Source organism: Petromyzon marinus, chromosome 5, assembly GCF_048934315.1.
Source record: "Petromyzon marinus isolate PM22_M1 ecotype Great Lakes invasive population chromosome 5, UKy_Petmar_22M1.pri1.0, whole genome shotgun sequence".
NCBI classification, from domain to species: Eukaryota; Metazoa; Chordata; class Hyperoartia; order Petromyzontiformes; family Petromyzontidae; genus Petromyzon; species Petromyzon marinus.
The window spans coordinates 1374665-1396605 of NC_133671.1; the positions used below are offsets into that span (position 1 = coordinate 1374665).

Sequence of the window (21941 nt, forward strand, 5' to 3'; positions counted from 1 at the left end):
AGATGGTGCATCAGCCAGTTGTCTCAGTCGACCCGTGGCACCTGGGTCTGCCCCATGACCTCCTGCCAGCGGGCGTTCGACACTTCACGTGGCCTCAATGTGCACATAGCCTGGCACAAGCGTTGTGGTGACGTCACCACCACTTAGTGGCGAATGGCGGTTGTTGTTGTCCCTGTGTGTGTTCTTCGTGCTTTCGGAGTCTATGTTGTTGTGTTTAGTTTGTTGTCCTTCACCCGCACCTCCGATTAGCACGGTTGGCTACATATGGTGTGAAAGAAGTTCAACATGCAAACAGACATTGATGATGCCTTGCAACATGTGTGTAATTGGTTCATGACCAGCTCCGATTTAGTAGCGGAAACCTCACTTTGAATCATTGAAAGTAACATTGTGGTTTCATTGGCTGCATAGTAACACTTTGTTTTGTCTTTCCCTGTGAAGGTTCTGGTGCAAGCTCCATCCCTAGATGACAAGTTTTGCCCCCCAGGGAAATATAGCAGCAAGACTGGTGTGTGCTGCAATATGTGTATGGAAGGTAAATATGTCGGTGCAAGCCCACAATGTAAATGATGGTTTACCTGCTTTGGCAAGTTGATTTGGGGCGGCATGGTGGAAAGATGTTAACTACCTCGCCTGATATGCAGGAGGTCGTGGCTTCGATCCCGACCCTGACTTCTGCATATTTGGAGTTGGCGTGTTTTCCTAATGATCGCGTGGATTTTCATCTGGCTTCTGCGATGTGTTTCCTTCTACATCTAGAAGCATGCGTTTATGTGGCTGCTGTAAATGTCCACATGATAAGCCACTTCGTTGAGCTATTATTTGCGTCCAGGCCGCTTTTGAACCTGAGCTACATAGCTCAGTGGGCCTTACCTGGTGAAATAAAAATAGTTGAGTTTATTTTTTTCGTAGTTTTTCATAAAACGTGTTAATGTTTTTTTTTCCCAAAAGTATTTTTATTGAGCAAATGATTCGGGTACACACAGTGGACCATGTTTGGAAATTGCCACCAGTATTATAGACACTGCGATGAACAATGATTATTACTCAAAATAAAGTTTTATTGTTAGATTGCGTACTTAAAAATGCCTTCGTTAACCCACCACCTGACACAGCCAATTAGTAAGGTTTGTCACGTAAACAAAACATGCCACTTAGTTACTACTTCAGCATACCGGTTGTGTGTTGGAAAGTAAACCCATTTACAATTTGAGTATGACGTTTCGCTAGTGATCACAACCAGCTTCATCTGGCAATTTGCCAGAATTAGCCTCACTAATTGGCTGTGTCGGGTCGTGGTGGTGGGGTAAGGACACATTTATAATTACGTGATCTAACCCAAACTATTTTTTATTAATAATATTGGTCGCCAAAGCCTACGTGTTAAAATGATGATTACCAACGTTTTATATTTTGAACCTGTCTTTGTAAGTCAATAAATTCTACTTCCCTGGTGTCTACTTCCTTAACAAAGATAACCCTCTAGGACAGTGGCTCTCAGAGTGTGGTCCGAAAACCTCCTCCCGGAAGTCCGTCGTGGCTGTGACGTCAACAAAGGTTCAGAATCAAAACCAGAATATTTTATTCATACAAGAGGAATTCTATGAGCTATTAAGATCTTTTCCACAGACGTCCATTAGGTTGATCAGAAAAAAATTACAATCTTCATACCTTTTGCTCAGACATGCATTCATATTTGACTTGTTATATTTAATTACAAAAAAATAGTCAGGTAAACTTCCCTGATTATAATACGCTAACCCCAAGATGTAAATGACCCCGTAAAAAATTCTAACTGCGTAAAAAAAGAAGTGTTTACATTCCGATAACATGAATCATGTAGTTTTATTATTCGGATTTAGAGAGAGAAGTGAATGCGATTTGTCACCAGGAGTGGGCGGGCGACTGGTTGGTCTCCAGAAATGTTTACATCGGCTAAGTGATCCGTGGGCTTTTGTACTTTTATATTTACCGGGTAAGGCCCAATGAGGCTATGCAGCTCTTTTTCAGAAGGAACCTGGCAATCACAAATGATAAACTCAACGAAGTGGCTTATCATCATGTGGATTTTTTTAGCACGAAAATAGTAAAAATGCTTGATGTTGATTCTAAATGTGGAGGGAAAAACCGAAGGACCCGAAGAAAAATCCACACGACCATAGGGAGAACAAACTCCAAATATTCAGCAGGCGTCAGGGTTGCGATCGAACCCACGACCTCCTGCATACCAGGCGAGGTAGTTAACATCTCAGCGTGGTAAGCCACTTTGTTGAGCTATCATTTGTGGTCAGGCTCCTCATGAAAAAAATACTAATAGCTCAGTGGGCCTTACCTGGTAAAATAAAAAATAGTTTAGTTTAAGTGCATTTATTTTTTTCGAGATTTACTTACCTTGCCTATAGTTTGCACTCCTATCGCGTTTTTGCATTGTTGGTTATTAATTATCATTATTGCTTCATTCAATCACTCATTCCCTCCAGAACCAACGCACCAGTCTCCCTGACGCTCTCTTAATGACCTCCTGGCCCAGCCGTTTCTATGGACGCCGTTGCTAGGCTGACGATGTGCCCTCGTGGCCATCACAGAAACGTTATTTTTGTAGTCCACAGTGCATTGGTTATTCTTGGTTCTTTCGGTAAAGTCACGTAGAAGGGAAAAATAAAATAAAAAAATATAAAACAATAAAATTCTCACGACGTTTCGACTGCAACACAAGCAATCATTTTTTTTTATTTTCTTGCTGTGGTTTTCACACCTGATGATGATTGCTTGTGTTGCAGTCGAAACGTCGTGAGAATTTTATTGTTTTATTATTTTATTGTTTCCCTTCTTCGTGACTGCAAGGATTCATCTTCTTTGGTTCTTTCGGTAAAGTCACGTATAATGAGGATAAAATAATAAATAAATAAAATGTTATAACACAATAAAATTATCACGACGTTTCGGCCACAACACATGTGGCCTTCTTCAGGTGAAAGGAACAAACTTGTCGGGACGACAGAAGCTCTTCTGTCGAAACGTCGTGAGAATTTTATTGTGTTATTTTATTTTATTAATTTATTGTTTTATTCTCATTCTACGTGACTTTACCGAAAGAACCAAAGAAGATGGGGGTGGGATGTATATGTATACACAGTTTATATACAGCTTATATATTGTATCAAATATATTCCCATACATGTATCGTGAGCTTAATGATTAACTCATGTTACTTATATTCTCCATTCTTTGCCTTGGTTACGTGCATTTGAGTTTAGGATAAATTTAAAAATGATTGTGTTTAACCCTCAGCATGGTTGGCTACGTACGGTGCGAAATAAGTTCGACATGCATACATACATACATACGAAAGGGGGTGGCTCTCTTATACCTCATTCATTTGCTGAAACCTTATGAACCTGTGTGGCGATGCCACTCAAAATAATCCAGCCACCTGTGTGTGCCTTGGGGAAACCTGCGCTCAATGGGCGACATGCGCTATGAAGCCCTTTTTCACAGAAGGTGCACGGGGTCAGAACGTGACCACAACAAACAATACAAACAAACTAACGATAGGAGTGCAACGTATAGGACAGGTAAGCAAATCACTAAAGAATACATACGTAAAATAAAGTATATATGAGTTCAAATTGCAGAAGTGCATCATTGCTGAATCTTTGGTAATGCAGCAAAACAAGAGCAAGACTAACCCAGACCACACCAAGACAACACATAGTCCCTCAACAAAACTGCACGTAAAAATGTAACAATCAATACATAGTTCAGAATGAAATAATATTTTAGGTTTAATTTAAAAACATATCTGTTTTCACTCGCATGCGCGTATTTGTAGATTACGTGCCTTTTACTAACTTATTTAGCTGTTTCATAGGACCTCCTGATGTAGATGCACACCCTGAGCTCTCATTACTCTGATAGTGCATTGTCTTTGGGCTGTAGGCCTTTTGGCGTCCTCTGGTCTAACACCGTTTGAGACTAGGCTCGAAAGAAAGCCGTCTCTGGTGTGGACCAATCAGTTTCAAAGACAATGCATATATTATCAGAGTATTTGTTTTGTTTGCATTCTGACCACAAGTAATGTGGTTAATGCAGACATGATTCCTTGTTAAAGGTTTCAGTTTGGTGTTTTAACATCTTAACACGTGTTTTGTTGCCAGAAAAAAAGGGGAAAACCTATTCTCAGTATATTTGTTGTATAAATCTCTACTCAAATTGACATTCCTCATAGTGGCAGTGTGGGCAGACAAAGGTGCTTTTGTGACGAACTTCATACCTTGGTGCTAAATTGCACCCTGAACGCACGACCTTGCCATTGGAAACTTGACCACGCACACGGCCGTATGTTCCTTGCTGTTGTTGGTATTTATAGTTGTAACAAAAATTATTTAAACACAGAGTGTTTGCCACAAATGAACCAGAATACCTCGCTCATCTCGTCAAGGAGCATAAACCATCATCACGTGATCTCCGGTCATCCTCACAGCAGCAGTGGCTTTTGGCTGGCCATCGAACAAAGTCGGTGACTGCATCGAGCGCTTTCAGATGCGCTTCTGCAGCCATCTGGAACACTCTTCTTTCCGATAATAGGAGCTATGCACTTTTAAATAATCTAGATTGAAATTAATTTCTTTAGCGCTGCTTTTTTGTGTTTAGTTTGTTGTCCTTCGGTTGGCTACGTAAGGTGCAAAAGAAGTTCAACGCAACATACATATATACATAACCAGGTTTTTGCTTATTCTTAGCTCTTTCGGTAAAGTCACGTTGAAGGGAAACAATAAAATAATAAAATATATATAAAAGATTTATCTTGTATAACCAGTTCCCCATCGATATGCCATTCATTGTCCAGTGGGGTTTACCTGCGGCAAAACATACCACACCTACAAATCACGCCAGCTTTAAATTATCTCACAGCACTTGCCCCCACAAGTCCTCGTACACTGTTGGCAATCGTTGTCTTTGATGAAGTAATTCCTAACCTTACTTGGGCATAAACGCCATTGCTCAAATCTTAGAGAACAAATACCTTAAATAACTTCCTGGTGTGGCGTTGTAAGCATCAGCACTGGGGAGATAAAAGTGTGATCTTGGCCAACCATTGCCTTGCGATGCGATTCAACGTACAGTATAACACAACATCATCATTAGCAATTTTATGGAGACTATATGCAACTTCATAAATACGCAAACTATATGTATTCACGTAAAACAATATTTAAGAATCAGAATCCTGATTCATTATGGAGAAATCCGATGAGCTATGAAGCTATTTTTCACAGATGTCCAGTAGGGGCACGGGGTCACAGAGTTACAACAGCAAACAACACGCAAACGATAGGAGTTCAAATTATAGGAAAGGTAAGCAAATCACTGTAAGAAAATACATACTCAACTTCACTGAGCTATTATTTATTTTTCAGAAGCAACCTGGCCACAAAATAAAGCTCAACGAAGTGACTTGTCATCATGTGGAAATTTATAGCAGCAAAATAATCAGCATCCCATCATCAGCCACATAGCCTTCTGGTAGTGCAAAAATTCAACAGCATTGGTTGAACGCAAGGGACCTTTGGAGCCAACCATACAAATTGGAGGTGCGATTAGCACGGTTGGTAGTTCACTGGTATTTTTTTCCTGCATGTGTATGCTTTGATATTGAATAGCGCATTGATTGTGAGAGCACTGTGGAATGTCAAAATTACCCAACTATGGAGCTGTCAAATGTCCACATTGCAGGGGAGAGGGAATGATAACATCACAATGGCCTGGCTTAGCTACACTCAGTCGTGTCACTCACACATTCTGTAGGAAGAAAACAAATACATTGCTTGTTTGTCCTCTCCAAATATATTCGGATTGTGCAATCGGCGTCATGTCATAGCCAACACGGTGGTGTGTAGCCTAGTATATCGACACGGCTCGATGTTAGCAACTCACTACTCTACGGGACGTCTGGCAAAAAACATTAACAAGCTGCAGCGTGTACAAACCTCTTTGGCACGTGTCGAAACAAGTACAGCAAAATCCGACCGTGTCCGTCTAGTGCACGCCGAGTTGCATTGGTTTTAGGTCGCCGATCGAATACATTACACATAAAAGGCTTGCCACTAATTAGCCACAATACCTTGCTGATCTTGTCCAGGAGCATACACCATCACGCAAACTCCGGTCACCCTTGCTGCTGCCTTTGGACATCTATAAAAAAAAAAGCTTCATAGCTCATCAGATTTCTCCAGTAATAAATAAAATATTATGATTTTGATTGCTGCCTTAGGCACCCTAACGCAACGGTTCTCAGCCGGGGGTACGGCGGACCCCTGGGGGCACGTGAGGTGATTTATAAATGTGTGAAATTATATCATACATGAGAGTCATTGGTGAATAATCATGTATGAATCTGCCAATATAAAATAAATAAGATAACATTTAAATCCATATGGTAACCTGGAACGATATATAAAATAAATTCCTTGATCGTAAACAATGTGGTTTGCAATAGTAACCAGCGAGCGTGAACAAATTACGTCACGCACCGAGAGCGTCCGGTGATTTTTTTTATTCGCTTGCAGTTACTAGCAGCTAGTTAGGGTATATACCTCAAACAATTGGCAATTCTTTTAAAATATCGACGTTCATTATTAGTAGATTTCTTTCTCAGAACCAAAGTTGGGTCAGGCAAGGGGGTGCTCGGTTGAAACAAAATTCAACAAGGGGGTACAGCAGTAGCCAAAACAGATTGAGAACCACTGCTCTAACATGTACAGGGGTGTATGCAAGTGGTGGCTGATACACCAAGGGCTGTGATCCATTTTAGTGCAGCTCAGCGGGCTCTGTCATCCACCAGAAAGTTATGATGAACAATTACCCGGTTCGAATGCTAAAACGCCCAGGATTACAGCTACTTTGCTTATAAACTTAGATTCTCCCCTAAGTACGGATCATTTTTCTTTTGTTCTCCCGTCCTGCAACAATGTACAGCACACGGAAGTAGATAGCAACCAACGCGCAATTGAAGTGTATGACATGAAACCTTGCCATCATTTTTATGTATGTTGAACTTCTTTTGCACCGTACGTAACCAACCACGCTCAAAATAAACACAACAACAAGCACTTCTAAAAAAGTGAGTTAGTGAAATGAGAAATTAATTTTCGGCGAGGCTTGTAACCTGGTAACCAGTTTTCCATTAAACATCCATTAAAGTATTGTTTCACTTTGTCAAGTACCCCGTTTTTGTATTGCTTAGAAATGTGTTAATCCTAAAATGTAAATGACATTAACTGAGTGCATCATTTGGCCCAAATTATAATATTTTGTTACGATTTAGTTTATGGTATACGTTTAGAATATTTGGATGCAATACATTTCGACACGATAAGCCACTTTAGTGAGCTAGCATCGCGTGTGGCCAGGTCGCTTCTGAAAAAGAGCTACATACGTAGCTCAGTGGGCCTTAGCTGGTGAAATAAAAATAGCTAAATAGTTTAGTAAAAGGCACGTAACCTACACAGATGCGTATGCAAGTGAAAACACATTTTTTTAAATGAAACCTAAAATATTATTTCATTCTTAACCATGTATTGATTGTTATATTTTTATGCGCAGTTTTATTAAGGGACTATGTGTTGTTAATAATTGTAACAAGAATGTGTCTCTTCACCTCCCAAAACACCCCAATTCTGTTTTACTCAGGGACGTTTGTCTTAAGTGAGTGCACATCCAGTGGTGAAGATTCAGTTTGCGGTTCCTGCGTGGAGGGTGAAACGTACACGGAAGAACAAAACCACTTGGCAGACTGCAACGAGTGCAGCTCCTGCAGTGTTGGTGAGTGCAACAGGTGTGCCAGTTCATTTGTACGGTGAGCCTTCGCTGGGCGCCACGGTGGCTAGGATATGTTAAATACTTTGCCTGGTATATAGGAAGACGTGGGTTCGATCCCGACCGTGACGATGCCTCCTGTATATGTGGAGTGTGCATATTCTCCCTGTGGTGGTCACGTTGATTTTTCACTGGGTCCTTCAGTTTTCCCCTTCATATTTAGAAACATGCTTTTAGAGTATTTGGCTGCTATAAACTAAACTATCCAACTCAACAATTTTTTATTTTACCTGTGAGGCCCACTGAGTTATACAGCTCTTTTTTTACAAGCGACCTGGCCACAAATGATAGCTCAACGAAGTGGCTTATCAGGTGGAAATTTATAGCAGCCAAATTATGTAAACGCGTGATTTTTATTCAAAGTGTGGAGAACCCGGAGAAAAATCCACGCGACCACGGGGAGAGAGGCAGGATGTCATGAATTTGAGGTAGATAATATCTCGCCACCGCGGCACCCTTAAAAATGTCCACGTGATAATCCACTTCGTTGAACTATCATTTGTGGCCAGGTCACTTCTGAAAAAGAGTTACTGTACATAGCTCAGTGGGCCTTACTTGATGAAATACAAATTATAATTTAGTTTGGTTTTAGTTTAGTTTAGTGATGAGTCAATGTTATGGTGATCGCACAGCTCTCACACTCCAAGAGTTATTCTTGCGGGTTTAAACGATCTATTCAACAGCACAGATGCCTATGGGAAGATTATCATAATACGTACATTTATTAAATGCTTTTCATCTAGGATCTCAAAGCGCTGTATAGGACAGCAGGAGCAGACACTTCAAAATAATTTCACGAATACATTTTTTAAAATAATTTAATAAATTAACTAAACATTTAATAAGTGGAAGCATATATGTAGGTATTTAAGGCGCATTTGAAAAATGTCCACAAGCTCAGAGATACCGGATTTCTCGTGGAAGAGTGTTCCATAGCCTAGGAACTACAAGGGAAAAATTCTTGGTCACTCATAGACCAAAACCTCGACCTGGGAATACAGAGAAGGTCTGCATCCCCAGATTTTGGTTACCTTAAGGGGACACATGGGTGAAGCATGTCAATGATGTAGGCTGGGGCAAGGTGGTATCAGAACGTCCTGCGCACCATGAAGAGCCAAACGTGCTAATCGGAGGTTTATATTTGGAGAAGCAGGGGAAAATAAGTGGTGATTTTTACTATTTTTTTGTAATCTGCAACAGGTGAAGAGGAGGTGCTTCCTTGTAAAAGCACACGTAACACTGTTTGCCAGTGTAAGGAAGGCTACTACAGATCGACATACTCAGAGAAGTGTGAAAAGACAATCCCAGGGCCAGGTAATTATATCTGCGATGAAGAATTTGCTTTGTCTATTCGCTGAGATTATTCAGCTCAGTTCAACATATGTTCCTTTATTATGGCATTTTCATAATAAAAAAATAACACAGAATACGTTGATAATGAGTATATTGGGTATATATTATATAATATAATATGTATATATACATATATTACATAATACAGTATACATTGAGTATATATATTAATAAATATACTCAATATCTACTTCTTTTTTGTTAATTATTCATTATAAAAAGGCCATAACAAAGGAACCACCTCTAAAGTATGACTTTTTCTTATATATGCGTTTAAGATCCGACTAGTGATCGCAGATTGGCTTCTGCCTGTCGAACAAATACATTATGGGGTCGAACTAATTACACACAAAGTGCTTGCCACAATACAATACCTCGCTGATCTCGTAACGGAGCATAAATCATGATTACTCGAACTCCGGTCATGCTCGCAGCGGCTTTTGGCGAATGATTGAGCAAAGACGGCCACCGCATTGCGCTCTTTTAGATACGCTTCCTCGGCCGTCTGGAACGTTCTTCCTTCCGATGTTAGGAAGCCACCAGAGCTATGCTTTTTTAAATCGAGCGTTTAATTTTATTGTTCTTCCCTCGCACCTCCCATAATTATCACAGTTGGCTACGTATGGTGCCAAAGAGGTTCAACATAATACAACATTATCAAATAAAAGTGCGAGTCACTCCACCCTGGTTATATTACATGTTTTTTCCTCGCTACGCTCTGCACACGTGAGTTCCCTGAGTGATTTTATACAATTTTCACCCCTGTAAATAACTACCCATTATCATCACTTGTCCACAGTCCTTTTTAAACTATCCTGTAAAGCCAGAGTGGAAAACCATTTCTTTATTGAGGGTCGAATTGGGCTGTTAAATACATTTGGTGCAGGGGGAAGGACAACAAACTAAACACAAAAAGCTGTTCTAAAGAATTGGGTTTTCAATTTTTATTGAACAATTTAACAGTGCTCCCAGTGGCCTCCTAATATCGGAAGGAAGTGCATTCCAGACGGCCGCAGAAGCTCATCTGAAATCACGCGATGAAGTGACCGTCTTTGTTCGATGGTCAGCAAAAAGCCACAGCTGCTGCGAGGATGACTGGAGTTTGCGTGATGGTTTAAGCTCATTGATGAGAAATCGATCCTGTAATAGATATGTTATTAAGTGTTAAATCACGAAACTAATGCTTATTATTGTTTTCTTCTTCCAGGTTGGATGGTGGTTGGTCTAATTATTACATTGATTTTGATCATCATTGCTTTAATTCTGTCATTATGTTATTTTTACCAAAAATGGAGATGCAAAGGTATTAACCACCACACCGATAATGCTGATAATACCACGGCTTAATTATGAATGAGATTGAAACAAAACATCATTTAGGCCACTGCGTGGATCATTAAAGGTTATTAAGGTCCACGCATTAAAATAAATTAAACGAAACTTTTTTTTATTTTACCAGCTAAGACCCATTGAGCTCTACAGCTATTTTTCAGAAGCGAACTGGCTATCATAAATTACAGCTCAATGAAGTGGCTTATCACGTGGAAATCAATTGTGGTCATATATTCTAAACGCACATTGATTATAAAACCCTGAGGACCTGGAGAAAAATCTACGCAACCACAGGGAGAGAGACATGCAAACTCCAAATATACAACAGGTGTCAGGGTCGGGATCGAACCGACGACCTCCTCTATACCAGATGAGGTAGTTCACAGCAAGGGGAAGAGTGATTAAGAGTCGTGGAATAAAAAGTATGGAGACACGCGACACTCTCAGTCACAATCTTCTTGAGCAGAAAACCGCGTTTTTCAAAGAGGGGAGGTCGTCTGGGCTTTTCAGGGAGGCAACACGCTTCAGATAAGAGGATGCTGGAAGCACTTGCAGAGGAGCTACACAGATAATAATCGTAATAATAAGATGCCTTCTCAACAGTAGCAGACACGTCCAAGCAGCTGGGTTCTCATCCAGTGGAGCTCCCAGCAGTGATAATTGAAGTTCAATTCCATGCAACTTCACAGAGTCCCGCTTGGGTTTTGAGTCCGAACAAACCCGAGTGGTGTTGTCGCAGGTTTATGGAGCAGATTCCAGGCATGGGCTCCCTATTCTTCCAAGAGATGGTCTCTGTGCCGTGCCTTTGCCACACCCCAATAACTCTACCCATTTGGGGACATACTCAGGATTTTGTCCTAAACAAATCTTGGTTCTATGTGCGCAAAAAATAATAGGGGAAAACATTGATAATTTATCATCCCATACTATACTGCATCCTATACTGCCTCATGCAAAATGTCACGTGTGTTTATGGCACATCGTCACAGGGGTTCTCTTTATGCGTTCATGAATATTGCAGCCATAGAAGTTTCAAACTCATAAGATTGGCGGTTTGCTAGTTTGTTGTCCTCCCCCCGCACCTACAATTAGCACTGTTAGCTACATATGGTGTGAAAGAAGTTCTACACACACATACAACACGTAATAGTGCGTCCGCAGGAATTACGAGCTCACAAATACCAGTGAAATGTGGATTGACCAATTTATATATCCTATGAGGTTAAGAACTTTACGATTTAAGTAAAAGTTTATCTTAAAATTTCTCCAAGTCCTCAAATTTTCCCTCATTTGGAATCAACGTCAGGCATACATAGTATTTGGCTGCTCTTATAAATCTCCACGTGATGATAAGCCACTTTGTTGAGCTGATATAATTTGTGGCCGGGTTGCTACTGAAAAGAGCTACATAGCTCAGTTGGCCTTACCTGGTAAAATAAAAACATGTCCATTTATATCGTTCTTTAGATACGTCCAGTGCTCACTGAGCTGCATTGGCTTCCGGTTGCCAAACGAATACATTATAAGGTCTCACTCATCGCACACTACCTCGCCTGGTATGCAGGAGGGCGAGGACTCGATCCCGACCCTGATTCCTGTTGTATATTTGGAGTTTGCATATTTTCTCCGTGGTCATGTGGATTTTTCTCCGGGTCCTCCAGTTTTTGCCTCCACATTTAGAATCAACATCATGCGTTCAGAGTATTTGGCTGCTATACATTTCTACGTGATGACGATAATCCACTTCGTTGAGCTATCATTTTCGATGCCGAGGTCGCTTCTGGAAAAAGAGCTATGTAGCTCAGTGGGCCTTACACATGGTAAAATAATAAGTAGTTTTTAGTTAATAAGGCCGGCTCATTACAGTTCTGAAAATAAGGCCGGCTCATGCCGGTTCTGGACTTCTACCCCTCCATGTCGACGCTTCCAGCCTTTACAAAACCCCACCGCCGACCAGCGCCCCCCATCATCTAAACAGTGTGGGCAGCCTTGATCCAGCAGTGGATTGCCAATAGAGCGATACATGAAAGCTCGTATTTTTTTTTCACGCAATTTTTTTATTTATTTTATCGTTCACTACCGCACTGCTCACCAACTTTGTATCTCTCATTTGTATGGAAAACCAACCGTGGGAAGTTTTAAATGGAAGGAATTATGAAGAAGTCTCTCTGATTGATGGACTTTTCAATGTGAGTATACTTTTTAAAACCTGTTTTTATACCTAAACCGTTAAAAATTGAACAAATTATGAACCTGGAAAAATAACTCAACGTCTAACTGTAATATTTTCCAAAGATGCACGACAAATTCTGTCGTAAATCAGTACGATTCATTGTGTTTATGACTATATAGTAGTTCGAAGTAACATTACAATAAAAAATGAAAATCTCTGGTAAATGCATACACCCTACGTCAGCATTAAAGATAGTGGAGTATGTATCAAAATCACCGTTAACTTTAAGGTTGTGTTGAATTTCACGCCCTGGAACTGTATTGTTAATTGAAAGTGTCAAATTTGGAGAGTACATTATGAAAAGATCTAAGAATTTATCAGGACCACTACTCTGACCATGGGCACATAAGAAATGCAGCTATTGCTAAATTGGCTAAAAGGCATTAACACCCCACTATAACTGTGGCAATACAACATTTAAATTCAGGTTGGCTACGTATGGTGCGAAATAAGTTAAAAACAAATACGTCTATTTTTTATCATGCACAAGTATAATTGGTTATTTTCGCATGATCACAGGTTAGACACTGGAAGTCGAGACAGAAACTGATTTACAAGAACAGAAAAAGGCTGCAGAGCTCCATTGCCAAAAACCCTCAACACCTCCTCGATGAACTGGACAGCCAGGGGACCATCTCTCACAGCGTCTACCGAGAGGTCCAGGACACTCCCACCAGCTCTGACCGTGCGGCAAATCTGATCCAACAATTTCTGAACCACGGCGAGACGGCCTGCCAGAACCTCTTAGACGCCCTCCACGCAACCGGAGACAAGTATCCGGACCTTGCAGACTGGCTGGATTCCCTCGGTATGTAGCTTCATTGTGGATCATGAAATGCAATTGTCCTTCCGTCCTCACCTCCGATAAGCACGGTTGTTTACTGCGTATGGTGCAAAAGAAGTTCAACATACATACTACACTATACATTACTATACACTACACTATACACTGCACTACACAATACACTATACACTACAATACGCTACTATACTAAATAGAAAAAAAAATTCTTTATAAATGCACTTGGTGCGTAGTTTGTTTTCCTTCCCCCATACCTCCGATTAGCAATGTTGGCTACATAGGGTGTGAGAAATTTTCAACATACATACATTATTGCGGTGGGTTTTTCATGGACTACTTTAGAATCCGAATATTTATGCTGGAGGAATCTGAATGGCTTTTAAGCTTTTGATTTATAGCTTTCGTGACTGCAGGGATTCATATTCTTGGTTCTTTCGGTAAAGTCACGTAGAAGGGAAACAAAATAATAAAAATATAAAACATTAAAATTCTCACGACGTTTCGACTGCAACACAAGCAAACATCATCAAATGTCCAGTAGGGGCACGGGGTCAGAAAGTTACAATAACAAACAATACAAAGGCATGGAAGGTGTGCAAGTGGAAGTTAAGCAAATCACGAAAAAACAATATGTCCAAGGAGTTATCAAAGCCTTCTCCAAGTTTGCACACATATAGGACATAAATCTATATTGTATAATATGAAACAAATTATAATCTTACATGTTTTATTTGTGTGTGTCCTGACAGAACGTCAATCCATTGTGGTCGTTGAAGGAAGAAATATGCATCTCGTCCGCAGAAATAAACTTCATCTGAAGCGGTGGATCAGCGATAACCCAGACTACCTCATTGAGGAGCTGGAGAGTAAATTTATCATTCAGAAGAACGTCTCCGACGAGGCCAAGAATCAGCGCAATTCTTTAGAAGTCACCGGCTTCCTACTCGATCACATTATTAGCTGTGGGGAGGAGAGATGTCGGGAATTCCTCGATGTGCTTAAAACCATAATCAGGTACCCAAAAGTTAACAAATGGATGAGCATCCTCGGTAAGTACATGAGTGTGTACGAGACTACCACGGTGCCGATATGTTAACCACCTCGCCTGGTATACAGGAAGTCGTGGGTTCGATGCCAACATTGATGCCTGTTGTATATTTAGAGTGTGTATGTTTTTCCCGTGGTCGGATAATTTGTCTCCGGTGTTCTCTAGATTTTCCATCCACATTTTGATTCAAAGTGTGTTTTTTTTCTGACTTGATCTTGTTTTGCGATCCCCAAGATTGATCACGCCATCCTCATTTACACAACGTGTGCTCCTCCCTTGATATAAACCCTTTCCCATTCCGATGACGTCCGTGTTCGTTATCAGAATAAAATAACGTGATTGGTACCGAGGCTCCCACAAGACCATACGGGACGATGTGTGGCACAGTTTGGCGCCAGCTATGATAGAGTGTGGTCTTGTCGCTACAGTTCTCTGCAGTGAGTAATTACGTATTTTAAAACAATGGTACTGCTATGCCTCTCAAAATACATTTAATGCTGAATCGCTTTCATATTCTGAGATTTGGCAGTGAAGGTGACACCCACCCTGAGACTTGCAGTCATCTCGGAGCGGGAAAGGTTTGAGAGTCAAACGTTCAGACCTGTAATGTATATTGGAGCTAAAAAAAAAATTTATTGAAAGGTAAACTGAGATAATGAGCAGATTTTTTTATGCATTCTACCACATTAACGGATAAATTTTGACTTAAAACGTCTGTGACTGCAGGAATTCATATTCTTTGGTTCTTTCGGTAAAGTCACGTAGATAGAAAAAAATAATAAAAATCAAGTGAATAAAAAAACCACAACGTTTCGATGGCAACACAAACGGTCGTCATCAGGAAAATGGGTTAGCCTCTAAAGGCAAACTGTTAATAAAGGTTTTGAGATGAGCGTAGCCCAAGTGTGAAGCAGAAGATTAGTGTTGGATTAAAGTCACATTGGCAAACTTTGATCCTTACCCGTGTCGTATCGATAGTTCAATGTCCATGTGCCATTGTATTGAGGGACTACTACTGCTGTGTGGTATCTTGGCGTGATCAGGGACTGTTTTTGCTGTTGTTTTTGCTGACTTGCCCAAGTTTGATTAATCGACTTATATACAGTAATTAATGTATTTGGAAGGAATTCATATTTATTGACTTGATTACCCTTTTCCTCAATTTTTCACTCCTATCGTGTTTTGTATTGCTTGCTGTTGTAACTTCAAGATCTGCCCATAATGGACATCTGTGAAAAAGAACATCATAACTCATTGGATTGTTCCCTTAGTCTAAATAAAGATTCTTATTACGTTATGTTCCCTAATCCACGTGTTCCTCTACCTGTCCATTCTTCTTCATGCACTTTTTATTTGTATCATTTGTCCATGTTTCTGACACATATTTGCTTTGTAAAATTGATTATGTTAACATAAAATATCTAACATTATACTTTTACTGACCCAATAGAAATGAAGGCGGATCTTTACAAAGAAGAGAATAGTTTGAATCAAGGTAAGGTCACATCATCTTATTAAGAGAATAGACCCCTCAACACGTGGGGCGCCACGGTGGCTAGGATATGTTAACTACCTCGCCTGGTATACAGGAGGTCGTGGGTTTGATCCCGACGCTGACGCCTGCTGTGTATTTGGTATATGCATGTCTCTCTCTCCCCCCGTGGTCGCGTTGATTTTATTCAGGTCTTCCTGTTTGTTCCTCCATATTTAGAATCGACATGCGTTCAGAGTGTTTTACTGCTATAAATCTCTACATGATAATCCACTTGATTGAACTATCATTTGTGGCCAGGTCGCTTCTGAAAGAAAGAGCGATATAGGGCAGTGGGCTTTACCTGGTAATATATTTAGTTTTATTGTTTTTAGTTTAGATAGGTCTATGTAAGAAGAAGTATATAAAAAAGAGCCTACATTTTTAATTAAGTCAGGTTCTCGATGCGGCAGACTCACTTCTCTTTATGCAAGTCTACTAGCCACTCTTTCTGTACTGCTTCCTGAGACAAATTCGCATTGAGATGCTATGTTAATCCCATATTGTATGGTACTGCATTGTTTGCGAAAACAACTCTCTTACATATTCTTAGCTCTTTCGGTAAAGTCACGTTGAAGGGAAACAATAAAATAATAAAAAATATATAAAACAATAAAAATTCTCACGACGTTTCGACCATAACACAAACGGTCGTCATCAGGTGTGTCGGTTTGGTTTAATTTATTTAGTTTTAAATGGTGCATTTATTCATTTATAAAAACGTCAGCGCCACGTGCAGCGATTTGGCAGTTTATTTAGAAGGACTAGTCCATCTATGTTCTGAAAAGAGGAGGGGGGAGACGAAAAATTAATGTATGCTGTCTGAAAGCCACTGTAAGCGTGAACAATCAATTAAGACCTGAAATGGTTTATCAAATCTTTCCAATGATTGCTAAGCCAGAATCCATCTTCTCGGTTGAAATTGTCTCTGTGCTTGTATATGTGGATAGCCTCATGAACGAATCTCTCATGATAGCTAGATGGCTTACAAAGAACCTCTGTCTTGGAAAAGTCAATGTTATGTGAGCCTACTGAATTCTAACAATGATCTGCCACGGCCGAGGTGTTGATACTACCGTGTTTAAGGTCTGCTTTGTGTTCACGAATGCGGTCCGAGACTTGGCGTTTGGTTTCTCCAATGTAACTACCACCACAGAGGCAACTTAGTTTGTAGACACCAGGGTACTGTATGTCCGGAATCACATCTTTTACAGACGGAACCAGATCACGGATTTTATGTAATGTGTTGAAACGGACCTGGATCTTGTGTTTATTCAAGATTTTGGAGATCTTTTTTGTGATCCCCGCAATGTAGGGTAAAGTGATGGTTTTGAAAGGCTCCTCAAGAGGGTCCTTCTTCATGGTTTGAGTGATAGCTTTGCGGATTGTATAGTCGGAGTAACCATTAGCCTTAAGAGCTTGGTGTACGTGCTTGAATTCACTGCCTATGTGTTCCTGGTCGGATATGCATTGGGCTCTATGATACAGAGTCTTGATGAGATAATTCTTCTGTGATGGATGGTGGTGGGAATCCGGTTTCAGATAAGCATCCGTATGGGTAGCTTTCCTGTAGACAGAGTGGCTCATTGAACCATCAGGTCTCTTTTAATTAGGACATCCAAAAAAGGTAGCTTGCCATCTTTTTCGACTTCCATGGTAAATCTGATGGATGGGTGTATGGAATTGATGTGGTCGAAGAATTGGTCTAGAGCAGGCCGGCCATGTGGCCAGATGACAAAAGTGTCATCCACGTACCTCTTCCATAAGGTTGGGCGCAGAGTGGCAGTCTGGATGGCGTCAGTCTCAAATTTCTCCATGAAAATGTTAGCTATAACCGGAGACAGGGGGGAGTTCATTGGGGTGCCCTCAGTTTGTTTGTAGAAAGTTCCATTCCAAGTGAAGTATGTATTGGTTAAACAGTGTCTCACCAGGGGGGGTACCTCAGTGTTTAGTCCTTGATGCACCAAGTCTTCAATGATTGCGATGGTGTCAGGTACAGGAACCTTGGTGAATAAGGAAACTACATCAAAACTGACAAGCAGGTCGTCTGGGGACAGGGAAATACCCTTGATTGTCGATACCAGGTAAGTAGAATTGTGTACCGCAGAGGTGGTTTTTCCAGTGAAAAGACGCAGGATTTCACCGAAAGAGCTAAGAATATGAATTACTGCAGTCACGAAAGCTTTAAATCAAAATTTAACTCTCTTGCAGTTGAGAAGGCGAGAATCGTGGTCGTTGACGGCAATGCACTATACATGATCCGTGGCAAAAAGCCTGAACTGAAGAAGTGGATTGCCAGTAACAGCTCCTCATTTACTTTACTGGACAAGCTGAAGACGTGGCGACACATCTCAGAGCACGTCCACTCCAAAGCTGCGGGGATGGTCACAATAGAACAAGCCGGATTCCTGCTCGATCACTTCATCGATGGAGGAGAGAGGAAGTGTCATAGCCTGCTAGAGACACTCCAGGAGCTCAGAGAGCACTACCCACAAGTTGACACGTGGCTGGATTCACTTGGTACGGGAACGCACTTGCACAATATTTAATATCAGTGCTTATTTATGTCGAATGTATTTTGAACTTATTTCGCACCGTATGTAGCCAAGCGTGCTATTCGCAGGTGCGGTGGAATGACAACAAACTAAGCACATAAGCAGTTCTAAAGAAAAGTGTTCTGAATCTATACTGCCCCATCTCTAATGAGATGAGGCGGTAATTCAGGTCATTTTGTTATGATATTCAGCATAAATGAATGTATTCATAGGAAATCTTGATTTGAAGCTTTCGTGACTGCAGGAATCCACACTCTCTGGTTCTTTCGGTAAAGTCACGTAGATAGAAAAAAATAATAATAAAAGAACACCACATTTGGGTCACAACACAAGCATCTGTCATCAGGTGAGAAGGAATTATCTCATATTGTGGCTTTATATAGGCACGGGAGAGGGGGTGGAAGGGGGGGCTGGGGTTTTGTAGAGTCGTGGCTGCAGGAGTTCACGGGGGGAGAGTGGGGAGGGTTTGTGGCACGCAAAGGCAGGTGGGGGCTGGAGAAATTCGCATGTCCATGAGCTTGAGTCGTGGTTGGAGGGGTTCACGGGGGGATAGCTCATGGACATGCTAATTTCTGCAGCCCCCACCCGTCCCTGCGCGCCACAAACCCTCCCCCCGTGAACTCCTGCAGCCACAACTCTACAAAGCCCCAACCCCCCCAATACCCCCCTTCCCGTGCCTATATGAAGCGACAACAGCAGATAATTATTTCTTACCTGATGATGGACGCTTGTGTTGCGACCAAACCGTCGTGTTCTTTTATTATTATTTTTTTTTTTTCTACGTGACTTTACCGAAAGAACCAGAGAGTAAGTATTCCTAGGCAAGCTGGTATTGCAGTTAGCATATGATGAAGTCATTTTTAACGACAAACCCCGCACCAGCGTGACGACAACGGTGATGAATGTACCGCAGAAAACAACTCGCAGATCGTGGTTGTGAAAGAGGGGATGAGAGAAAGAATCACCAAGAGCTACGAGGATCTAAAACAGTGGATTGCCAAGGATCCCTGCGTCCTGCTGGACGAGCTGGACAGCAAGTGGTACATCCAGCGGCACGTCTACAACACGGCCAGAGACATCAAGGACAAGGGCGAGTGTGCCGCCTTCATTCTCGAGCACTTCATCAGCGGAGATGAGGAATACCAGAAGCTGCTGGTAGCTCTGAAAGCCGTGCATCGACATTACGATGATGCACTACGTACTTGGCTAAGCTCCCTAGGTAAGTAATACTCTAGTTACGTTTTTTAAACCATCACACGAACTCCGGTCATCCTCGCAGCAGTGGCATTTGGCTGGCCATCGAACAAATATGGTCACAGCATCGCAGGTTTCCAATGCGCTCCTTCGACCTTCTGAAATGCTCTTCTTTCTGCTATTTAGCAAGCCACTGGTTCTATGCACTTTTACATCATCTTGATTGACCATAGGAAGTGTTAGACAAGAGGACGCCAAGAGGACGCCAAAAGGCGTCCTCTGATCAAACACCATTTGAGACTAGGCTCCAAAGAAAGCTATCTCTGGTGTGGACCAATCAGTTTCAAAGACAATGCATATACTATTTTTTGTTTGCATTCTGACCACAAGTATTGTGGTTAATGCAGACATGATTCCTTGTAGAAGGTTTCAGTTTGGTGTTTTAACATCTTAACACCTGTTTTGTTGCCAGATAAAAGGGGAAAACCTATCCTTATTTGCAGGGAGTAGTTTCATTGCCAGGGTGAAGAGTAGAGGGGGAAGCAGACAGCTCTGTCTCGACCTCCTCCCCAGCGAAAAACTCTCAGATCTTATTCCGTTTGTCATAACTGAGGCCGTGGGATGTGTGTATAGGAGTTTGCACATGTCTATGAATTGTCAGGGAAATTTAACTGTACTCATTACCCTAAATAGAAAGGCCCATTCAACTCTATCAAACGCATTTCCCCCATCCAGCATCAAGGCATGTGCGGCGAGATTGTGCCTGTTAGTAATCTCTGTTGCATTGACGAGAGTGCTGACGTTTTCAGCAGAGTCTCTATTTTTGAAGAAACCCGTCTGAGCTGTCCATATAATCGCTGGGAGAATCCTTTTAATTCTACCAATTAAAGTTTTAGCTAATACCTCATAGTCTGCATTTAACAGAGATAGTGACCTCTAGCTACCCACCATATCTTCTGGGGAGCCTGCTGTTGTTTTTTCCAGGATTTTTTTTATAAGCCTCGTGCTCTCGTCTCCATTAGATAAGCTCTGATATGTACACTTTAAGTGTGTTCCATAGTATTTGAGAAGAGAGAGGCAAGTATAGAGCAAAATGAATCTGAATACATTCCTCAGTTTCCTCTCTGATCTTTAACCGGATGATTGTCCTCTAAGAATCGATGGTCTAGGGACAAATAATTAGTCCTTATATGCTTTCGTGTGGTAACAGGGGCCTGGAGAGAAGATAATAATAATAATCGATTCTGGAAAGCGTCTTATAGGTTCTAGAAATGCGAGTGAAATCTCTTTCAGTAGGGTGGGTCCTCCAATGGTCTGTCAACTGGTGTTGAGTGATGGGTTCAGCGAGCAGAAGCTGCTGTGCCGCATTTTTGTCAGAAACTGGTGAGTGTGATTTATCAAGAACGAGAGCCTTAACCAGGTTCCAATTTCCTCCTCCGAGAAGGTCCCCATTCCTTTTCTCAATCAGAGCCGTGATTAGGTAAAACTTGAATTGACCGTGTGGGTGTATAGACGTTCAGAAGGGTGACATCCTTGCCCTACAATTTTCCTACAAGATATATGTACCCCCTTCGGGGTCTAATTTGAGCGTCTCTTGGGTCATTTATATCCTTTCATTAATGAGAAAAGCTACTTCTCTCGTTCAGTGAGATGCGTTTCTTACAGGAACGCAACATCAGCCTTATGCTTGCCTAAAAAATTAGAAGGGTACGCTGTCTCCTGATAGGGTGGTTCAGGCCGTTGACATTCAGGTAGACTATATTTAGTTGATCACAGAGGGGGGGAGTGGTTTTTTTCAGAGTTACTGCGGGTCAGGGGAGAGGGATCCAGTGTCTCTTGTTAGTCATATTTATTGGGAGTCCTTTCAGAGGGTGGAGGCTTACTTTGGCTGCGGACCATCGCTGAATGAAATAAAAGGGATACAGGGGAAAAACAAAATACAACCGAACTACGCACAGTCGAGTCCCATCCAAAATAAAAACCCTTGGGTTCAAACCGGACCCCCCAACAAAACC

General features: G+C 41.3%; 1 protein-coding gene across 5 annotated transcripts in view; it reads left to right on the forward strand.

The window, feature by feature from the left end:
* LOC116938934 (uncharacterized) overlaps window positions 1–21941 on the forward strand; it is a 35292-nt gene that overhangs the window by 1874 nt on the left and 11477 nt on the right. For 3 of the 5 annotated variants that reach the window (XM_076060790.1, XM_076060794.1, XM_076060815.1), the window contains exons 2-11: window positions 442–535; window positions 7693–7824; window positions 9079–9192; window positions 10439–10534; window positions 12700–12752; window positions 13316–13604; window positions 14348–14647; window positions 16097–16141; window positions 18389–18697; window positions 19646–19951. In XM_076060790.1, the coding sequence (XP_075916905.1) occupies window positions 442–535; window positions 7693–7824; window positions 9079–9192; window positions 10439–10534; window positions 12700–12752; window positions 13316–13604; window positions 14348–14647; window positions 16097–16141; window positions 18389–18697; window positions 19646–19951 (1738 nt within the window). The remainder of the gene's footprint in view (window positions 1–441; window positions 536–7692; window positions 7825–9078; window positions 9193–10438; window positions 10535–12699; window positions 12753–13315; window positions 13605–14347; window positions 14648–16096; window positions 16142–18388; window positions 18698–19645; window positions 19952–21941) is intronic. The other 2 variants (XM_076060809.1, XM_076060802.1) reach the window with 2 other exon arrangements.